Source organism: Lytechinus pictus, chromosome 10 (assembly GCF_037042905.1).
Source record: "Lytechinus pictus isolate F3 Inbred chromosome 10, Lp3.0, whole genome shotgun sequence".
NCBI classification, from domain to species: domain Eukaryota; kingdom Metazoa; phylum Echinodermata; class Echinoidea; order Temnopleuroida; family Toxopneustidae; genus Lytechinus; species Lytechinus pictus.
In genome coordinates, this window is record NC_087254.1 from 32,863,600 (window position 1) to 32,885,908 (window position 22,309).

A 22,309-nucleotide genomic window follows, 5' to 3' on the forward strand; every position below is an offset into this window, starting at 1 on the left:
AGCTCCCATTATTTTCAGATGGTGTATTTTTATGTGTATTAACATTAGAAATTGTAGAAGTTTATTTTTCTACCTTGAAGGTGTTGAAAATGTTTGTATAAAAGTGGCACATGAGCTATCCAGTGATATCCTCGGACTCTTTCATTAAAATTAAAACATATAAATCTTTGTGTAACATATAAAATAGAATAATAATATATAATATATTTTTCTTTGTTTTTTTTTCTGTTCAGCAAATGGAAAGATTTAAAGTGGTAGAGAGGGAAACGAAAACGAAAGCATACTCGAAAGAAGGATTAGGGTTAGCAGCAAAAGTTGACCCTGTGCAAAAGGAGAAAGACGATGTTTCAATGTGGATGAGGGGCTGCATAGACAAGCTTACAGTGCAGATAGATTCATTTGAAATGGAGGTTGAAAACATCACATCGTCTTCAAAAAAGAGGAAAATCCCAACGGATGTGAGTAATTTTTATAAGTAGACTACTTATCTCTGGGTATATCTATAAGCAACACAAAATGGAAACTCCCTCAGTCACAATGTCTTGACAGTTAGTGAGGCTTTAACTTTTGAGAAATATTCCTACACTTATTGATTAACTTGTTTTTAGAAATAAAATTGGTCTGTCAACTCAAGCATGAGCAAACACATATTAAAGGCAAGATTGTAATTCGATAAAAGTTCACAGAGATCTTAAGAGACCAATTTGATTTTTATAGTGTTATTACATGTATATTTCTTTCCAACATGGGAAGGGGCCTTTAAGTATGTTTAACAAAAGATAACTTGTGTACTAACTTAACAAAACATCTTTTTAATTGCATAAATTATTGAAAGTGCTTTCATTTTTCTTTGAATGCCCCCCCCCCCCTTATGGCCACCATAAGTTACAGTGATCTGATGTTAGATATATCCATAGTGCATTCAAGGAATATTTACTATGTATCTTGATACATGCTCACTAGACTGATATTGAATTCTCTCTTGTGTATATACCGATAACAGATTTTTGTGGCAAAATCTATTTTCTTTTTAACTATGTTGACAGCATTGACAATATTTAATTGAGGAGGGCTGGAGAGCATCTGAAATTTCCCTAGCTTAATATCTAGGCCGAGGCTGAGCTTTTGCCTTTGCCTTTTAGGAGTCTGATAGTGTTATATTAAACGTCGGCAATACGTCTGATCCTGAAGACTAGCCACAGTGGCTGCAAAGTAGCAACCACCTATACACTCCGGTCTCGCATTAGTTTGATTGTCCGGTGGCAGTTTGTTGTAACAAAGAACCTGCAATGAATCATAATCAATCAAGTAAACTTGTTTGAATAATTTCACCTGCATTTTCCTTTGCTGCATTGCCTTCCATGTGCCTTTTCTAATTTCTTTACCTCGTCTGTTTTTCATTTGTTTTTTTTACAGAGGCAAGAAAGATTAGATGAGCTAGCAAAGTGGTTAGAGAATCACCGGTACCACATCAGGCAATTAGAGACGCTTATGAGAATGTTGGACAACAGCACGATAGAGGTCGATCAGGTCAGTGTTGCTAGCTGGGTGTAATCTAGCTTTTTGACTCCTATTTTTAAGTGGTTGTTTTACCATTGAATCGATCAGTTGATAATTGATGCATGCTTTTATCAATATGAAAATGTAATGTATGTTGTAACTTGTGCTTTTACCTGGCAATTAAAGAATTGCAGGTGAGTGTGTCTGTTAAAAAAAGAAACACATGGAACCACAGAAATATGTTAGACTAACATTTGATGGAATTCCGTGATTATTTTGCTCATTTCTCAGCAATTACGCATTTTCTTCCAGAGCTATTTGGCACATATTTTTTTTTATTTATACATCCAAACACTTTGGTGGTAATTTCATCACATTCTGTTCGAAATCAATTTGAGATCGTTACCAGAACTAAAAGAGGTAGAATATACATGCTTTGCACAGTTTGGGCCCTGTAACACAGAGGTTAGCGATTAATTAATTGTTCTTTCATAATAGCGATTAATCGCTATTATGAAAGAACAATGCTTATACGTTCCTAGTCAGTCTACTGAGCAAGATATGCATGCAACGTCGATCTTGATAGGCCAATTTCATTTAGCGATTAATCGCTAGCCTTTGTGATACGGAGCCCAGGGCCCTGTAACACGAAGCTTAGCGATGAATAGCAAATATGAAAGAACGCTTCTGATTGGTTCCTGGTCAGTATTTTGAACTAAGTGCGCATGTAACATTGATCTTGATTGGTCAGTTCATTTAGGGATCGATCGCTTATCTGTGTTACCAAGCCCTGGTCTGATCAAAATTGTTTTGTTTCAGTCAACCATGTTTCTTGCTGAAAGTCGTCTTATGCAGACATGAGGGGAACTTCAATCATGTAAATTCATATTGTCAAAATAATTCATTACATTGATATGAATGACACATATGGTAATTAAATAAAATAAGTTCATAGTTATGATTATACGTGCCATCCATGTCAACACTACTGTGTCCCAAAGTGATGAAATGACTCATATATAGAGGCATCAATTTATATGTATTCTGGTCCTTCAAGAAAAAAGGCTTTGTGTTGTTTGTCTTTACTGCGAATATCATAGCTTGTATGGCTTTGTCGCAACCTTGATGCAACAATCATTAATTAGTTGATTGAGGGAAACATTATGGGGGGGGGGCTCAGGGCGATTTCAGAGATGCCAACCATGACGGATTCGCCGTATTTGTTCCGATTTTATTCCTCCAATTACGGTGTTACGGCAACAATAAAAAAAAAAACAACTACAATACATGTGTATTGTGTATTGCTTTGCTGTGCATGTGTATATATGCGTGTATTGTGTATTGTGCATGTATATGCGTGTATTGTGTATACATGTATCGTGCATGCAGCGTGTGTGTGGCCAACGGTAAACCAACGGGAGTTTCTCTACTGAGATTTCTATTGCAAGCGCCTCCGCGCGCTGCTGCTGAATACACAGCGAAGTGCGGAGTGCAAGCCGCGGTTCATGCATGCACAATGTCAATGGCGATTGGGTGGTTGAGCGTATAAACGATGCTACTTCGCGGGATGTTCCTGAGAAACTCCCATTTGTTCCTGACAAATATGGTAAATATTCCTGACAACCATCCCTTTAGGTTGGCATCTCTGCGATTTTGCCCCCCCCCCCCCCCCCCCATGCTCAAAAGAGCCTGGAAAATAATTCCCATTCACTGCATTGTTCAAGCTTATCCAATGTTTTCAGATTTAGGCAGTAGCCTCTTAGAATAAATTAATTTGTTTGTCTGATTTGGTTGTATTATAGATCAAGAAAGTACAGGACGATTTGGAGTACTACATTGACTACTCACAGGATCCTGACTTTGAGGAGAATGAGTTCATGTATGATGAACTAGAACTTGATGATGAAGGTATGAACGATTTTAAGCACACACACATAGATAAGATAGATACATCTTAAATACTGGTATTATTCTTGGGAAATTGTGATACTGATCTCATTAAGGACGTTGGGAGGGTACAAATAACATGGACTTTGGCCATGTTGGGGGTATTTGTTGAATTACCATCATAACTCTGTATATTGGTCTTGTTCATAAAACTTGGATATAAGAGTCATCAAGTATCACTGAACATCTCATGCGAGTTTCAGATCACATGACCAAAGTCAAAGGTCATTTAAGGTCATTGAACTTTGGCCATTTTAGAGATAATTATTAGATTGCTGTCATAACTTTCAAAGTTTATAGATAAATTGTATAAAATGTGGATATAGGGGTAATCAAGTATCACTGACAAGTTTTAGGTCACATGATCAAGGTCAAATGTTAATGAACGTAGTATTGTATCATTATATGAATGGTGTTTTTTGTGAATAATTATTTTACAGTAGTTTGCAAAGTCAGCACTGCTGCTATATTGAATCGCGTGATGCAGGTGCGACAGCCAGAGGCATTCCACTTGTTATGCTTTCTTTCTATTTCATTCTTTTTTTTATTCTAGTTTTATTATAAACTTACTTTTTTGGTAATTTTAACAATCCCTCTTTATCATATCATTAAAAGAAGTACCTTTTCACCTTATTTCCTTCTGCACATGTTAACTATCTGAAATATCATACCTAATGCCATACATGTACACCGTCTTTCCTACTTACCAGCTGGTCTATTAGCGACTTCACCGGAAGAAGAAAACCATCTGAACAGTGACACGCCACTGAGTAGTTCACCCATCGTTAGCAGTAGTTTGCCCTCCTCATCAAACCATTCCAAAGATAAGGTAGAAGATGATAAGAAATCAAGAACGAAGTCGGTGGATGATACAGTGAGTAGAAGCTATATTATAGAATGTCAGTGGCTTGTTTCTGTGGAAGCTACTTTTATCTTCTGATATCGCATCTTGTGATTGTCTTAGGAGTACTAGTATAATTCAGGAAATGTATCATAAATGTTAATAGGCTAGTGAAATGTCAAGCCAATTTTGGTGAAGGTTGAAAATTAGAAAAATCGGATATATAGATAATTCTTGGTCATATTAAACAATTTGTTTCAAATAAAGGTCAGAAGAAACTAGGTAATAGGAGTTTGAAGGAAATCAAGAAAGAAAGCAAGACAGGAAGAAAGATAGGAAGGAAGAAAAAAAAAAGAACTAAAGAAAGAAAAAAGGAAAGAAAGAAAGAAGGAAAGAAATGAAGCAAGCAATAAAGAAAGAAAGAACAAAAGACAAAAAGTAATGAAGGAAAGAAAGAAGGAAAGAAGCAATTTAAAAAAAAAAGGGTAAAATGAGACATGGAAAGAAGGAAAAAAGAAAGAAAGGAAGGATTGAAAGAAGGAAGAAAGGAATTAAGGAAGGTAAAATGATAGATAGAAGGAAAAAAGAATGAAGGAAAAGAAGGAAGCAAGCAAGCAATATAAAAAAGAAAGAAAAGGTAAAAGAATAGATGGAACAAAGGGAAAAAAGAACAAAAGACAGAAAGAAGAAAGGAAGAAATAAAAAACAAGAAAGGGTAAAGAAAGGATGGATGGAAGGAAGAAAAAAAAGAAAGTAACAAAGAATGAAGGAAAGAAAGGGTAAAAAGAAGGAAGGAGAGAAAGAAAGAAGAGATAAATATAGGATGGATGGACTCAAGAATTAAAGAAAGAAAAAGAAATAGAGAAAAGGAAAATTGAAAAAGAAAGACTAACAAAAAAATGAAAGAAGAGAGGGAAGAAACAAAGAAAGATTGAAAAGAAACAAAGAAAGATTGAAAAGAAAGAAGGAAAGAAAGATAAAACTATCATAAATGAATTATCAGTTTCTTTTTGGCTCAATTAAAATTTAGCTACGAAAGAAACCAAGTGTATCAACACACACAAATGCATATGTGGGGATAACATGTATTCAGACGATATCACTCAAAACCTGATCTGTTTGAACTAAAACAGAAAATTTCTCCTTTTACTGCTTACAAATGACAAAGTTACCCCAATTATTAGGAAATAAGGACATTATAAGATCATGAGTGTGAAATGTGAATTTTGTCAGTTCTGTGAGAGATTTCTGCCAGAGGTTAGCCAAGCTTCGTTCTTGCAGCCAGTAAAAATTATACCATGTGGGCTGTGTGGCTGGCTACATGTACACTGTATGTTACCCTAGTAAACATTGCATGCGATTCATTGTGTGTGTATTCTGTGTGTGAATGACATAAATTAACGGGAGGAAAATGGTTTGCAATTAGAGTCATGGAATATTTTTTATGTTTATGTTGGACCAGTGAATTTGACCATTTCTAGAAAAGTTACTGGCCCAACAATGGTTTTTATTACTGGTCATGTCGGACCCATAAATCTTGCTATTTTTGGAAAAATTACTGGCCCGACAATGACATTTTTTTACTGGTCATGTCCGACCAGTAAATCTTGCTATTTCTAAAAATCTACTGGCCCAACAGCGATTTTTACCGGTCTGGGACCGTCTGACCGGCGCTAGTGTAGAGCCCTGTAGAAGGTCAGTTCTGGAAAATAGTAGATGTAATCATGTGTTGTCCTCTGTGTGCAGTTGCAATGTGGAAGTTGTCCTTTGTAACCCACATCATTACCCTATTGACTATTCAGTCAATTAGATAATGACTCAAACATTCAAACGTTTACCAAATCCGTTTCTCTGATTTGTGTTTCCTGTTTAATTTTAGGTTTTAGCTTAGCACATTTCCTTGATTGAAAGGAAATCGATTTGCAGTTAAACAGTTCACACAATGAGTCATCAAGTCATTTGCATGAGACATAAGTCACAGTACTCACCTATGAATTTTGTTTTTATAAAAATGCCTTGATTCCCACCCTGATTCTAATCTCATATATGTGCACATTCCAGTCGTTATCGTCATCATCATCACCGAGGAAAGGTTCAGCAAAGAGTACGAGTAGCTTATCTTCGTTGAATTCCATTCCCATAACAACTACATCATCCACTCAGCAGAGTAGACCAACGATAACCAGAGTTTCTTCATCACCGGGTACGTCAACAACCAACTCTTCGGCGTCGTCGTTCAGTGGCTTGCAAGCGCCCATCAAAAACAGCCTTAGCAAAGCAAATAGGTGAGTGGTTACGCAAGTTCACATCCACTACCAGGATTATGAGGAGTTATTATTTTTACTGTTGTGTTTGTATAACTGCATGATACGGATGTGTGATCATGTTCAAAAGGAATCATTGAATTATTTTATGTATTGTATGAGCTATTAAAAAAAATAATAAACCAACAGTCCTTTTCAGGATTAGCTTACATGGTGTTACCGCAACCTCACCATCCAAATTTGGAGTTTCTATGATTGAAAAACAAGATTTCAGTTACTGTCAGAAAGTGTTAAGTTATTTCATACTCTCTGATATGGAGTCCTGTTAATTGCATAGTGACTTGAGATTGTGAAAATGGAAATACTATTTGACTAATTTTTTCCACATGCTACAGTTTTTCCCTTTGTTCCAGATTCTGTTGTGTTACTCTTCTACACATGTTATAAATTTTCAACACCGTCTATCAGAGTTTTTGTGTGACTTAGATTGAATGAGAGTCAACTCCTGTCATATTTCTGTTTTAATCCAAGTGTTGTGCTTTCTTAATATTTTACAGTGTACCGTCAGCAACGACACCACATGCAATAGCACAACCTCCCCCAGGGCCTGCGTATGCTGTAGCAGCAGGGGGTCAGACACATAATTCACAAGGTATGTTTCAGCCTGTAAAATGATGTTTTTCAGAGGTGTATAAATTTTGGTGGTGATGGAGATGGATGGAACTTGCTCAAGATCGACTTGGGTGGGCAACATATCCCAGAGAAATGCAATCAGCTGCAAATTTGATATGTTGTTAGTCTTTTCAATGAAAAGCAACGGACAGAATTTTCTCTATTGGGCATCGCAAATTTGCGATTGATCACCACGTAATGTTACAGAGCCCTAGGTATCATATTTTCGCGGTATCTGATGGGTGTTTCATAACACTGTTTGTAATTTAAGAGTATTTTAAGAACGACTGGTGATCCTTTCTTGTGGTAAATGGTTTATTCTTTGGCAATGGTTAAGCGTGTAAGAAAGGTTCACCAGTCGTTCTTAAAGCCGCCCTGAACTTACGAACAGCTTTATGAAATGGCCCCCAGGACTGATGTAGCAACACACATCTTTAATCATATATCATATATTGAATGTTAAAGCCCCCTTTTATGGTTGACGTGAGTTATAGTATGAAAGTGCTCTCAAAACCGTGATAGTGATTGATAAAGGGAACATAAATTTTATACAAGGCGAATATTTCATACCTCTGTATTTGTTACAGGGTCAAATGCTGCAAATCGGGTTACATCGCAACAACCGACAGCAGTGTCATCCCATATGATGTCCAATAGCATGTCATTAAGCAGCTCAACCATGGTGCAGTCCTCATCAAACCCTCAACATAACAACACTCCGAGACAAGATATGAATGGCCCTCATCAAGGTATGCAAGATTCAAGGTGAACTGTATTATTTCCTGGGGTTCGTTTCATATAACTTGTTTAAAAAACAGATTAACAATAACACTTAAAAGCTACTGAAATCCTTCAATCTGATTGGCTGATAGGAAATTGCTATTTTAACAAGCCTTTATGAAAGAGGACCCAGACCAGCTGGTTTATATCTCAGATTTTCCATCACCACTGTGGCTAAAACGGTTTCATGACATTTGATCCGGCAAAAAATTGCTGCGCTGTAAATTCCACACACTTATGAAATGACCCACTTCAACCCTTGATTTAACACTACCCTATCCTAAACCTAACATAAAACCCTATTGCAACCACTAACCCTATATCTTAGACGAAATTAAACCCGGTGCAATTGTCTCCAGAGCAAATGTCGTGTTACCACTCAAACCACTTGGTCACTCATGATTTTATTAAAAAGCAGGGGTTGGGCTACATTTCTGTTAGATACTTTTAAGTGTTTATTACTATATTATAATAGTTTTTAATTGCCAGTTGTTTCCTATGGGTAGTTTGGTAGTGGCCAAGTGGATTTGGCAATTGTTGGGAGTGTGCAGGAGATAGCAGTTATGAGTTATAAGCCCTTCTTGATTGGTTTAGGATACGGGCACTACAGGATATCTCGAGTGGTTGGAGGGAGTTGTACCAACTGTTTTGGGGGCTATATGCAGAATCATGTTTTTAAAGTGATGTTGTAGTCAGGGTAACTCCATCTATCATAATGAGAATAATGATAACACACTTCTTGTATAGCGCATATCACATATACCGTCCTTATAGGCTTCCAGAGGACTTGAATATTATCCTGGCATTAGCCCTGCAGCCTTTTACAGCGCGGAAACATTTCAAGGAATAAATTCCTGCTAGGTACCCATTTACCTTACCTGGATTGAGTGCAGCAGAATGTGGATCAAATTATTGCTTAAATTGATATTAACCATGGCTGGGATTCGAACCCACGACCCCCTGTTTCAAATTCAAAAGACTAATCCACTGGGCCACAACACTCTGCATTGTATTATAGCCAGAATTCTGCTCCATTTTCATATTTTGATACATCAGGTTACAGCATAGAGCTCCTCACAAGCAGCGTAGCAAACCTGTCGACCAACAGCACGCTCTCATCGTCATCGTCGCACATCCCTCACATGGCTCATAGCACAGTGCCATCATCATCCTCTGCCACGTCCTCGTCATCAATGCCCTTCATGGCGTCATCGATGGTAATGCCCACCTCCTCAACGGTGGAGACCAACGCAGTAGTCACTGCCCTTTCCACGAGTGCAGCCATGCTGACCAAAAGTTCAGATGCTATGGTCAACGGCCCGCTAAGCCCGGAGAATAAGGAGGTGAGTTTGTTGTCTTGGATACTGATAGAATAGAAAGTTGATGCAAACCCTGATGGGAGTGGTTGATACAGGATTCACATGGGTCACAGAATTTCTGAAAAGATTAATTTAAACGATTCTTTTTTTCCATAAGAAAAAGATTTGAGAAAGCAAGGAAGTTGTCTTTATTTTCATATCTTAAGAAGATATTGAAAATTATTTAAGATTTTTTTTTTTTTAGTTCATAACAGATATCTTAGTTAATGGTCTCTTTACCCCTTGTAGACTGAATAAGTATGCTATAACACACGTTTTCCATAGACTCAAGCCCACATACAGTTGAGGCCAGAAGTTTACATATATCCAGGATCTTCAAAGAAAGGTTGACACTTGCCAGACATCTTAAAATTTACTGTATCGTATAAAATATTTGTGCTATCATGATGAATTTGATATCAAACAAATGAGTATGTCATGCCCCTTCATCACATTGCTTTGTGATCAGGAGCTGAAAATTATTTAGATGTCATTTTCCCCCCCAAATCTTCATATTTTAGACAAATTAGAAATAAAAACTTGACAAAAACATTTCATATTTGTGCTAGTTATTTCTCAACACAGACATTTCAGATTACACTTTTTTGTTCAGTGGTGACATATGATTGAAAATGTAATATAAATCATAGATTTGACATATAATGAAACGATGTTTGAAAATGTAATAACAAACAATATAATACTTTTGGCACGAAGATTACTTTTTTTTCTTCAAAGAAAATTCCACCTGAAATGTACTTTATTCCCAATGGCATCCCGATTATGCGAGAGCTTAAAACGCTCTTTCATTTGATACCAAATTCGTCATGGTAGTATTTATATTTCTAAAGATATAGTAAATTTTACGATGTTTGGCAAGAGAAATTTCACTGCATTCCATGGTTGTATGTAAACTTTTGGCCTCGACTGTACATGCAGGCTCAGTCTCCATCCGGTTAATTGGATAAATTTGAAGTTGTCCATGCTACACCTAATCCTCCAGTGTTACATTCACTGTTCTTCACTGCAGGATGACAGCAGCTCAATGTCAACGCTGAAGACAATGGCACAGAAAGTTGTGATGAGTTCGGGGTTAGAGAACTTCCAGTCCGATCTCATAACAGAAAACATGGGTAAGCAAACGGGTCAGTCAAGGAGGGGGGTCTCAAAGCACTGTAATACAGGGCTGCAAAGTCTCTGTGATTGTCAGGGAGATAAATAATAATAATAATATAGGTATATTTACCCAGGGTAGCCACTTCAGTTCTGAAAACTGTTCTCCCAGCGGGCCCTGCTATTATTATTACCCCGGCTTTAGCTGAGCTACCTAGGCGCTCAAGCATTCAAGGAATTTCTTCCTACCGGGTACCCATTCATTTCACCTGGATTGAGTGCAGCACAATGTGGATGAGTTTCTTGCTGAAGGGAATTACGCCATGGCTGGGATTTGAACCTACACTCCTCTGTTTCTAAGTCAGAAGATTAATCCACTGAGCCACAACGCTCCACGATTCTCTGAAAATTTACTGATCTTACTCTCAGAGTGAAAAAATACAGATTTTTATCCAAAGTAAAGATTTCCACATTCTTTCGTCAGACAGGGTCCAATTCTTGGATGGGCAACAGTAAACAAGAAATCTGTCAGTAGTCAGTATTGTTATGATCAAATGAAATACCTTAGCTTGAAAGATTTATGTAGAAAGTAATTGTAGCACTTGTTTTGTAGATACGTGTTCAACAATTAGGCTAGTGGGGCACTGCAAGATATCCGTATCTTGAGCGCAAATCATTTTAAGTCCACAAATCAATTGAAAGTCATGCATTTGATTGATGGTCTCTTTCTTGCATCAACAAGTATAAATGGATTTGCTTTAGTTCAAATTGATCTATCACTTGTAAATTTGCAATTGATCGAAAAATATTCTCTTGCAATGGCCCCTAGGATCCTGTTTCAGAGATAGTTGCGTGAATTGCAAAACAGAAAATCATATCCATATCACCGATGCCTGCTTCTGATTGTTCAAGTTGGGTTTGATTATTACTTTTCTGCAAGGGGTACTATTTTCCTTATATTTCATATGTATAGAATTTTTCAAACTGGTTTTAGTTAACTTACATTGTGTTCAAAGAGATTGTGATAGTTCTTCCTGTAAAAGTTAATCCATAAACGTGTTTACCGATTCATCTTGCATCCTGTCAGCAGTCTATAACAGTACTTCCAGGAGCGAGAGCCAGGGTCAGTCAACAACGCCTGCCAACAGCACACCGCAGTATCAAGAGACCACCATCCCTCCGTTACTGGGTGTGGCGCCCCTCGGACCCGTCACGTTATCCAAGGAGCAGAGACTACAACAGAGTGTCATGGAGAGCTGCTTTCACCACTTGCCGCTTCCCTCAGACTCAGAGAGGTTAAGGTAGGTGTAGCGTGTCTGCTCAAACAAATTATTATTCAAATGTATAGACTGAGTTCTTTTTTGTAGGAATTGTCCTTGCAGAGGGGCGTTCTATGAAAGAAGTAGTCAGTGATTTCCACTGCCAATTTTGCTTTGAGCAAATTGGATGTAAGACTTTCAGTAACTTATAATAAATACTAGTAGTCTGAAAAATCCTTGACTATTTGTTTTGTGAAGTGGTCTATATTTATGTTAACTAATGGATATTTCAATCAAGGAAACTTTGAATGTTGAGTATCTAGTTTTGTAAATGATCAATGATTACTTTGTGTGAATGAGTTTTCAGAGGACGTTATCACATGAAATGAGATTCAGTCCTATCTTATACCACTTTGCTGAATTAACATCACTTGCAATTTGTGATACAACACCTGTGTATATAGTCATTGTAATTCCAGCTGACAGAGTGAATGATATTCAAAGCATTAAGTCATCCACTCCTGTATTACACTTAGTGTTATCACTGTCCTTGGGGCCATTCCATAAAGTGTGTATATTCAATAGATTGAACCTTTGTGAAATAGTTTATCTCTATTTTATGTCATGCACTTAAATTATCATGGTTTGTGTTATTTTATAAAGTGAAGTAAGATCAAGAGAAATTGGGGTCTGACATGCAAAACGACTGACTATTCTATGGAGTTGCCCCTTAGTTTACTTCATCTGAATGTGAATGAATTTTAGCTTTCCATACTTTCCTAAACTACCTTCCAATTATCACATGATCCACCCCTTGTTATCATTGTCAGTTGATCCCACTGTGGAATTGCCCCTTTGTTTACTTTATATGAATGTGAATTTATTTTGGCTTTCCATACTTTCAGAAACTACCTTCCAAGGAACCCATGCCCCACCCCTACGTATCATTGTCAGGTGATGCCTCATAGAATGGGGACACTAGAGTTCTTTATGAGATTATCAACAGAGACGTTATTCTTCATCTTCTATTATCAAGAAGTAAGTCACCAATTTATTTGTCAGTATTGTGAACTGATGTGATTGGACAACTAATAATAATAATTAAAAAAATGAGTGGTGGGGAAGAAAGTGACATATGTTTTCAGAGCTGCCAAATAGAACTGGTTTTCAGTAGTTATTACTGAAAAATGAGAAAGTATAATGGTGGTTTCATGCAAATTACTGATTTCTAAAGTTTATGTGTTGTCCTACGGTATTTCTGTGAAAATATTGGTGGTGCTGATTTTTTTTACCTGATAGCTAAGAAAGCATGAATGCTTGTAAGCAAGCAACCAGAGGACTGACGGCTTAAGGTTCTCTCCGAGGGATGTTTTTTTTTCCAAAATACTGATTTTCAGCCTTTAAAATACTGGTGTTCTTGATCAGGTTGGCATCTCTGCAATTTGAAGGGAATTTGTAAGATTGTGGTCTTACAAATTTTTCAGGTTTGCCCGCTGAACATATTAACCAAGTTTTACATAGTTGCTACTCAATATGAAAGCAAAACCAAAAATCACTTCATAGATGCCATTATAAAAAAAGAGTAGCAACAATTGATATGTGTATGATGAATGAAAAAATATGAGTAAGTAGATTATCAGTCAATTGCAAATAATTCCCATATGTATTTACTGAACAAATTATTTGGAACCAGGCAATTGTAATGTTAAATTATTTATTGTCATATTGGAAAACTGAATTGCCGATTGTTCTACACATGCTTTGTCGAATTTCTATTTTATCCCATCCCACAGGGTTTAATCCTACTTCCTTTACAATCAGTCTGTCTAATTATCATTTTGTCTGATTGTCATTTATCCCCATTTACCATTGAGTCTAAATTTTCCGATAAATGCACCCATTTAGTATAATATCCACTTGGTCTAGCACTGTTTTAATCCACATGGTTTGTGTTTGTTAACCAAATATTCAGTTGGCAAAGGAAAACATATACAAAAGTCAAAGTAGAAATTGGACGGAATGGGTGATGTAGACCAAATTGATAGTAGATCACGCGGGTTTAGCCCATGTTATATTAGACTCCATGGCCCGTATTCTGAACTCGGGTTTAAATCAAACCCTTGTTTAAAGTTATGGTATAACTATGGAGAGCCAAGTGGGGCACAAATCCTTAACAGTACACATTCAATTTATTAACTCATAATGACACCCAAATAATTGTCTGGGAATGAAAACTGAATTATTTTTCTTCATTATGAAAGCAAAAGGAAACGAAATAGTAAACATAAGAAATATACAATATAAACAGAATTTTTGGCTCCCCATAATTTTTGCACAAAGTTAGACTGTGGTCCAAGTTAAACCTGACTTCAGAATACAGGCCTATGAGAAGAAAACCATTTACTTGTGGACCAACTAAATATAAACTTATAAAAGTGGAGAACAACAAGGATGTTGGTCTACCTTTCAATTGAATTTGAATGAACTTGTTATTATTAATATGTTTATTAAATTGAATATTGTAATCTATTGAATTTCTTTTATTTTCGCAGGGAACAAAGGCCCAGTATTTGGCTGCAAAGGCCTTGAAGAGGCAATCATGGAGATTCCATACCAAGTACATGATGTGGTTTCAACGACATGAAGAGCCAAAGACAATCACTGAAGAATACGAGCAAGTGAGTCTAGTTAACCTATCACATGTGTTCTTGGTTTCATTTATCCTCTTATAAATATTTTCAAGGATTTTACCCATCATATTGTGGTCTGTTTCTCCATTAGTTATGTTTTTTTTTTTTACATGACTATGAATATAAACATTGTGTTATGAATTATTAGCTTATTCTAGACGATAATTTCATATGTGCATTTCAAATTAAAATTCAATTTTAATTCCAACAGAACATGAAGTATAATACAAATTAATTTCATACATTTATGATTATATTCAATGATGTAAATGATAATTAACATGTATAGAAATTATCATAAGATATTTTGTGTATACAATTCATAATAGATAACTAAAATATATATAATATATATATACAGTGCGTATCAAAAAAAAGTTTACACTTTGAAAAAATCCTGTAAAATTATACATTTGTAATATCCTGAAGATTTTTCCACATTTTAACATTGGTACAGATCCATTTAAGCATATGAAGATATAACTATCGAAAAATATTTCCGCTTGAGTGAGCACCACTTACTTTTGAAAAGTTAGTGAAAAATGATTTGGAATTTAGCTAGTACAATTGATTTGAAGATATCTTTTCCTTTTTTAACTTGTTTCCTTGCCCAAAACACTTCGAAGAGTGCATTGCGCCCCACCCCACTCCCCCACAAACCGAGGCCATCAAGACGATATTTGCTTTACACTGAGCTGTGATTTACATGAAATGGCTTAGGCTTGATTTTCATCTTGTTAATCATTGTCAAGCTTGGGAACAGTGTGGAGAAACAAGTATTATATGAAAAATGAAATGTAAACCCACTTTAAATGATTAAAACTTAGTTGCTGGAGATGTCTGATGTAAACTTTTGTTCAGATGCAGTTATGTCCTCAGATCCAGCAGGCACAAAAAGGGTAAAAGTTGTGCTTACTAAGTGTTTAAATTTCAATTTGGGTGGCAAAACTGTTACAAAATGCTTGAATGAATCCGTTTTATCTAAATTGACTAAAAGTGCAAAGGAGATGTATGAAAAATGTTTCGCAGGGTAAGTTTGATTTCGCCCGTTCCCCTTGACACAATGTGAAAACGAGCATTTCTGCGCAAACAGATTTCTGTGAGCTTTACAAAAATGGACAGTGCTCACTCAAGTGTAACATTCTGTCAAAACTTTTACTTTCATTTGATAGATGAGACCCAAACCCAAGATTATATGTGAAAAAATTACCCACATGTTGTATATTTTTTAATTCCCAGGGCTTTTTCAAAGTGTAAACTTTCTTTGATACGCACTGTATATATAAAGACTATATGTGTGGAATGGGGTGATTCACTCAAAGTTTGAAGAAGATACTTGGACATGAGTTAAATCCTTGCTCTCTTTTTATTTCATTTTACCAGGGAACATACATCTACTTTGACTATGAGAAATGGGGACAGCGGAAAAAGGAAGGATTCACGTTCGAGTATAGATATCTGGAAGATCGAGAGCTCTGAGATTTGCTGCACCCACCCCCCGTGTGATGATACCCCATCCAGTCTATTCAAGCCACTGCTGGGGATCAGCGAAACGCGTGATCAGTGACTGACTCTCAATTTCTGACAAGAAGCTGACGCTTGAAATTCTTTTTTCTCCGGGAGTCGGGCTAGTCTCCTGCCCGACCATCTTGTGATTGTGTTATTCTATGTCATGTGTACAGTTTGTGAATGAAGACAAAAACAAAAGCAAGAAACAGTATGTCTTGGAGTACCAATTCCAGATGTGTTTTATCTATCTTGGCATAATTTTACAAGGATATGAAGATGATGACAACAACAAAAAAAAATGATAAAAAAAGACGAACTTTTTTTCTAAAAATTTTAGCCAAGCAGTATACGTCGTGCTCTCCGTTTCATGTAAGTTGCCCACTCCTTTCTTATTCATATCTCTATTACATCTTCCTCTCTATGACTTTTATCAGTTTCAATCTTTTATGAGGGAACAATATTTTTGTGCGTGTCTGTTGTTTACTGATCGAAATTTATGTTATGTATGCATGTGTCGTACACATTACATAGTGATTTCATCCAGTAGGAATCTCCTGCAAATGTTCTACAAGAATGAGAATCTTATTCTCGATTCATATTTTAAAACCAAAGTCACAGTATGTATTATTCATTTTTCCTTTTATTACAATATCAAAATATAAATGAGACATGCTTAAGTAGTTACTTAAGATCAAACAGATTTAATATGTGAAATGTAGCATTATCTGTTATCTTAAATGGCTACGAGTCAAAATTTCTTGCCCTTGCGATTACCAAGTTGAAAGAAGAGTACGGAATTGAACACGAACATGGTATTGGTGGGATTAAAATAAAATAGAGCTCTCCATTCTTAATGTTGACATAACTGAACATACGTCCTTTGATATTTTGATTTTGACAACATGATTTTTCCGGCATAATTCTGCCAGAATACTTATTTTTCTCTTGTGTCAAAACAATGCAATCTTACATTCAGCTTACATCCTCTGAAATACAACAAGTGGGACTGTAGAGACCTCAATATGCTAATTCATTTACATATTATATCATGGTGGTATTTACTCTTCATTTTCTGCAGAACATTCTTGATTTTAACCCATTCCTTTTAAAGTGCTAGTTATGCTTCCCATATACATGCATTAATACATCTAACAATTCTTTTTTTGTTATGATACAGAAAATGATATGGAGTAAAGTTCTGATTGCTACTTTCTAAAGGCCCGTTTTCTCATAAGAGGTTTAAATTGTACCATGGTATAAAACCATGAACTATGCAGATTAATTTCATTAACGCGCTTCATTTTAAGCGCACTTTGCCGAAAGCGCGCATTTAATTGGATTTAACTTTGTGTACGCGACAAAATAAACGTAATTATGATAAAAAAATCTGCATAGTCCATGGTTTTGTACCATGGTACAATTGAAACCTCTTTTGAGAATACAGGCCAATATGTTTATAAGTTTAGTACAAACAAGAAACTGTGCATGTCTCCATGCTGAATGAAGAGACAATGTCCCTGTCTTGAAGTTGCATGTGACTCCAAGATCATCTATGGAATGCCATTAGTGCCATTATCAGTACCAAATAATGTGCACTGTCTGAGTATTGAATCAAGGCATGGTCAATTAGATAATATGTCCATGAGTGTTTGTTGTCTTTAACATTGCTGATACGTGACACGTCTAGGTGAGGGATTATGATGTCAGTGGCTTTCCATAGTTGAGATTGATTTGGATCAGTCACACCCTTTGTAACACAGGGACTAGTTATATAGCATTTGTGAACTCAAGCCTCGGTTTGTGGCAGTTTTACAAAGGGTCAAATTTATTCACAAATTCCTGTTTGTTTGTGGTATGTACAACAAATTACCACATTGGTCAGATAATGTTCAGAGGATGCAAGTAAATTGTTCAACACATCACTCTGATCACCTGTCCGTAACACAATAAATAATATAACAATGCAGTTGATAAAGATACATCATTGGCAGGGTACCAAAGAGGGCAAATAATTTGTCATTATGCGCCATGCGCAAGCACTTTTCTTTAGTCTGATAAATGCATTGAAGAATATGCTTGTGCAGTGAGAATTCACCTTGCACCCTGAAATGTGAGTTTCAAAATCTGAATTTGTTTCTATACATTCACTTATTCATAATTAGTTGTAATGGAAATCTGTTGTAAGGTTTTCTTCTATTAAGATGAAAATTGCCAATCAACAAACAATGTGCAATCAACACTCGACTATTGTAACAAGTAAGATTTTGCATTTTAACTATTTTCTTCTTCCACTTTGTGATGTTGACTATCAACATCCTTTCTTTTCCTTATTGTTCCATCTTCGTAATTATCCGTGTTCTAGGCTTTTGTTCATAGTATACCAAATTCTAAAGAAAGGCTGATGATGTTTGATATTCTGAGGTACATACAGGTCTGCATACCATTTAGAGTTTGGAGTTATCCAATATTAGAGATGGAATGGATTGTACTCTTGCTTCCATGTTTTCAACATTATACAGTACTAAACCAGGTGACTTGATTTGGGAAGTTAGGGTGCATCTTTGTTTACGCTTGTTTTTTCTCTGTACTTTATCTTCAGACTTGTGATATTTGAAGAGAAAGCAGAAATAGAAACTTGCATGTATAGATTGAACAGTATTTGAGTTTAGTACTTGCCAGAGGTTAGCTTTTTTTTTAATGTTTAAAGTTTGAAAACAGAATCGACATCTTGAGACCCCTCTACATCCCCCTCCCCTTCCCCAATCCTCCCCTGCCCCTCCCCCACCCCCTTGAAATAGAAATATACCATTGCAAATCATATGGATGACTACAAATCGTGTCACTTTGCTTTGACATCAATTATGTACTCCTATGTACTTGAATCCTGGCCAAACACGTTTTTGCAAGCTGACAAATGAAAGGAATTTGTAAACCACAGGCCTTCATGTACAAGTAAATAAGAGATAAATTTATTTCCTAAAAATGACTGAATGATATACAGGATACATAGTTGAAATTATCTAAAATAAGTCAAATCGATGTTATTTCTCTGCATTGAATACTTAATTTAATGTTTTGAATATCAGTGTTATTATTTATCAATAGGGAGATGTGATTCTGAAATTACAATTTGTTCAAATGTACAAGGTACATGTACATGTATTCAATCAACCGAATCATGCCAAATGTGAGATTTTACAATTGAAGAAAAACGTGTCTTCAGTTTAGCTTGTATTTATATTTACTAAGGATAAAATAATTTGTCATAATAATGATTGTTTTTAAATGTAATTGTATGGTATATAATTTTATATTTGATTTAATTTGACCTTTTTTCTTGGAGGGCGTCTGTGCTATTTATTTTGGATACCGATGCAGATACGATATTACAATTCACTAACATTTCACCTGCTACATTTTCTACCATCTGAATACATGTATCATTACAAAACTAATTCAAATCATCATAAATTTTCTTTGTTCCGGTTATATACTTTCAGCATGAGCAAATCAGTGTTAACACTGCTGTGGTCAAACCTTCATTCAATAGAAAATTCTGACTGGCGTACTTTAAAGTACTTTAAAGGTCGAGTCCACCCTAGAAAAATGTTGATTTGAATAAAAAGTGAAAAATCATATAAACATAATGCTGAAAATTTCATCAAAATTTGATGTAAAATATGAAAAAAGTATGATATTTTAAAGTTTTGTTTGGTTTTCACAAAACAGTTATGTGCACAACTCAGTGATATGGAAATGAGAAAGTCGATGATGTGAGTCACTCAATGCATGTATTTCTTTTATTGTTTGAATTGTACAATATTTAATTTTTTACAAATTTGACAATAAGGACCAACCATAATATGTTATAATAATGGTAATTCCACATGTTCAGGGGGGGGTAAACCTTTCTTTCACATGGCAATGAGGGGGAAAGTAGAATATTTCATGTAATAAAATACAAAAGAGCAGTGAGTGGGTGACTTCATCAGTCCCCTCATTTGCATACATACCAGGATGTGCATTTACAACGTAGCTGTTTTGTGAAATTAAGTCAAATTTTAGATGTCAAAATTTGCTTAATTTCATCCATTTTTTATGACAGTTTCAGTGTTATGCTTGTTGGATTTTTCTCTATTTACTCAGATCACTTCGTTGGGGTGGACTTGTCCTAAAGGCACTTTTTGAGTGGTTAGTGTGTATATTGTCTACCAGCAGATCCGTAACCTATAGCAAATTTGCAATCAACAGCAAGACCTGTAATTAATTCTGAGACTAAATTGACATGTAATTGATTGCAAGTTTCTTATCATGCCCCCCTTTGACTCAGTTGCTATTTTACCAACTGGTTTGTAAAACCATTCATTCATTACCTAAGAATCTATTCACTTATTTTTTTATTAACATATATTCTATGCAAGGTAAAAATCACTGGATCGGATGAATGAATCTTGGGGATATGAAATGTTGAATCTGTGCAATCTGTTTCTCCTAAAAAGTACTCTTTCTTTTGTATAAACTGATCTTGTACAGACTTTTAGAGAACATCTTTTATCCTTACTACTACTGCATACCCTATGGTGCCTCATGATGATTACCACAAACCTCAAGTTTCACTGACTGTGTTCCAACTTCGTATTTTGGTTGCATGTGTATTTTCGAACGTTTGATGCGATCGCAGCTTTTGAATGAAATCAGTGAAAGCAATTTAAGTAGCCAAATGCAAGTCTGTACACTTACAGGGGGGGGGGCGACATCGGATTGCAGTTTTTTATCTCTATTAATTACTAAGCTATAGGAGGGGGGTTACTTTCTATTGATGACTCTCATGGAAACCTTGATGGTAAATTTCCTGCAGTTGGCCCTTGGACCGTGTTGAGCATCTAATGTCACAACAATGGTAAAAGTGCTCTAATCGCCAATCAAATGCCAGGATTCAAATTAAGTAACCACGGTAATCACTTTTATGCAACAGTTAATATATTCATTATAATGTGAGTGTTCACAGAACAGGTATTGAGCCTATTTTGCACATTACAATGAAGTTTTGATGAGATTGTGTGATATGTCATCACCAGTATCTCAACATGCTATGTCCATGGCTACTTTCATCGCTTCCCAGATCTGGGACTTCAAAGTTGCAATGGTATTATATGTTACGATCATGTTACATTTGCCTTTTGAAGTTCTGATGAGTATTACCTTTGTAGAACTTAATAGTGTGCCCCAAAAAGCATGATTGGTTATATAGTCATTAACAAATAAGTGGCATCATAGGTTTTGTATTACATCATACATGCAATTGTGCAACACAATTGGAATATACTACACTATCAGGTACTTAACAAACATATTTTTTCTTGTGTGTCAATGTGTCCAAATATTTTCTCTGCCTTCAAAAAACTTATTGTTTTACTCATTTATCTCAAAGAGTTCTCCATAGTTACAACTGGAAATTTGATGAATATATTGATTCATGATTTTAAAAGAAGTGAATATTCCCTTATAAATATTGTAATGTCTGCTACTCAGCATTCACTTATTTTATTATCATGAATTCAATAAACAAACATACTTGTATGTGCACAATATAGAAATGTCATCACTTTAAGAAATTAATTGTTTAAAGAATTTGTTTACACATTGATTGTACACTGCAATTCTGTTAATCTCACTTTCTCATTGGCAATATGCCAATATCATTGCAAAGTTTAAGAAATCTGAAAAGTTATACCTTTTCCCATTTGTTAAGGGTGATGAATTTCTTATTCACAAAAGCACTGTCTATCTAGATTCTAAGCATCATTCTTTTCAGTAGAAAAAATATATTCCCTCTCTTCCTTGATGTGTCTCTTTTTCTTTTTTCTTTTTTTACTGTCCATCGAAATTGTATGTGTATTTTGTTATACTGTCAAAATTGTATTTCTCTTGTCTCATTCTGATTAAGTTTAGTGGCAACAATGTAAATGGATTCGTTTATCCCTTTCCATGAAAGGAGTGAGAAACTTACTGACGGAAATAAAACTATTTTGCTGGCAAACTATGACCACCTGTATCAAGTGCTCTTATTAATTTAGTGAATATGTAAGTAGGTGGATAAGCAAAACCCTATTTTGTTAGGGTTTGAAAGAGAACAAGGTATTCGCTGTCAAGTCTACAGAAGAGAGATGTGGAGAGACGGAGTAGGAAAGGGAAAGAGATGGGGGTGGGAGAGAGTGAAATGAACTTAGACATTTCCAGGATTGACCAATGGATAGTGATAATTCTGTCAAGCCCCACCAAAAAGATTTCATGATGTTTATCAATTTTCCCCCTTTTCTTTTTCTCTTGCGTTTTCTATGTTCCATTAAGTTACTGCCCTAGGGGTATACATATC

The 22,309-nt window shown here is 35.6% G+C and overlaps 1 protein-coding gene across 3 annotated transcripts in view; it reads left to right on the forward strand.

Moving 5' to 3' along the window:
• LOC129269504 (CCR4-NOT transcription complex subunit 3-like) overlaps positions 1–21,976 on the forward strand; it is a 30,853-nt gene extending 8,877 nt beyond the window's left edge. For 2 of the 3 annotated variants that reach the window (XM_064105869.1, XM_064105870.1), the window contains exons 5-17: positions 234–458; positions 1,417–1,530; positions 3,303–3,408; positions 4,158–4,321; positions 6,350–6,573; positions 7,110–7,204; positions 7,812–7,973; positions 9,061–9,347; positions 10,393–10,495; positions 11,566–11,776; positions 12,640–12,772; positions 14,287–14,412; positions 15,808–21,976. In XM_064105869.1, the coding sequence (XP_063961939.1) occupies positions 234–458; positions 1,417–1,530; positions 3,303–3,408; positions 4,158–4,321; positions 6,350–6,573; positions 7,110–7,204; positions 7,812–7,973; positions 9,061–9,347; positions 10,393–10,495; positions 11,566–11,776; positions 12,640–12,772; positions 14,287–14,412; positions 15,808–15,903 (2,046 nt within the window). In that variant the 3' untranslated portion in view covers positions 15,904–21,976. Of the gene's footprint in view, positions 1–233; positions 459–1,416; positions 1,531–3,302; positions 3,409–4,157; positions 4,322–6,349; positions 6,574–7,109; positions 7,205–7,811; positions 7,974–9,060; positions 9,348–10,392; positions 10,496–11,562; positions 11,777–12,639; positions 12,773–14,286; positions 14,413–15,807 lie in introns of all 3 variants that reach the window. The other variant, XM_054907011.2, reaches the window with a different exon arrangement.
• Positions 21,977–22,309: the final 333 nt, after the last annotated feature.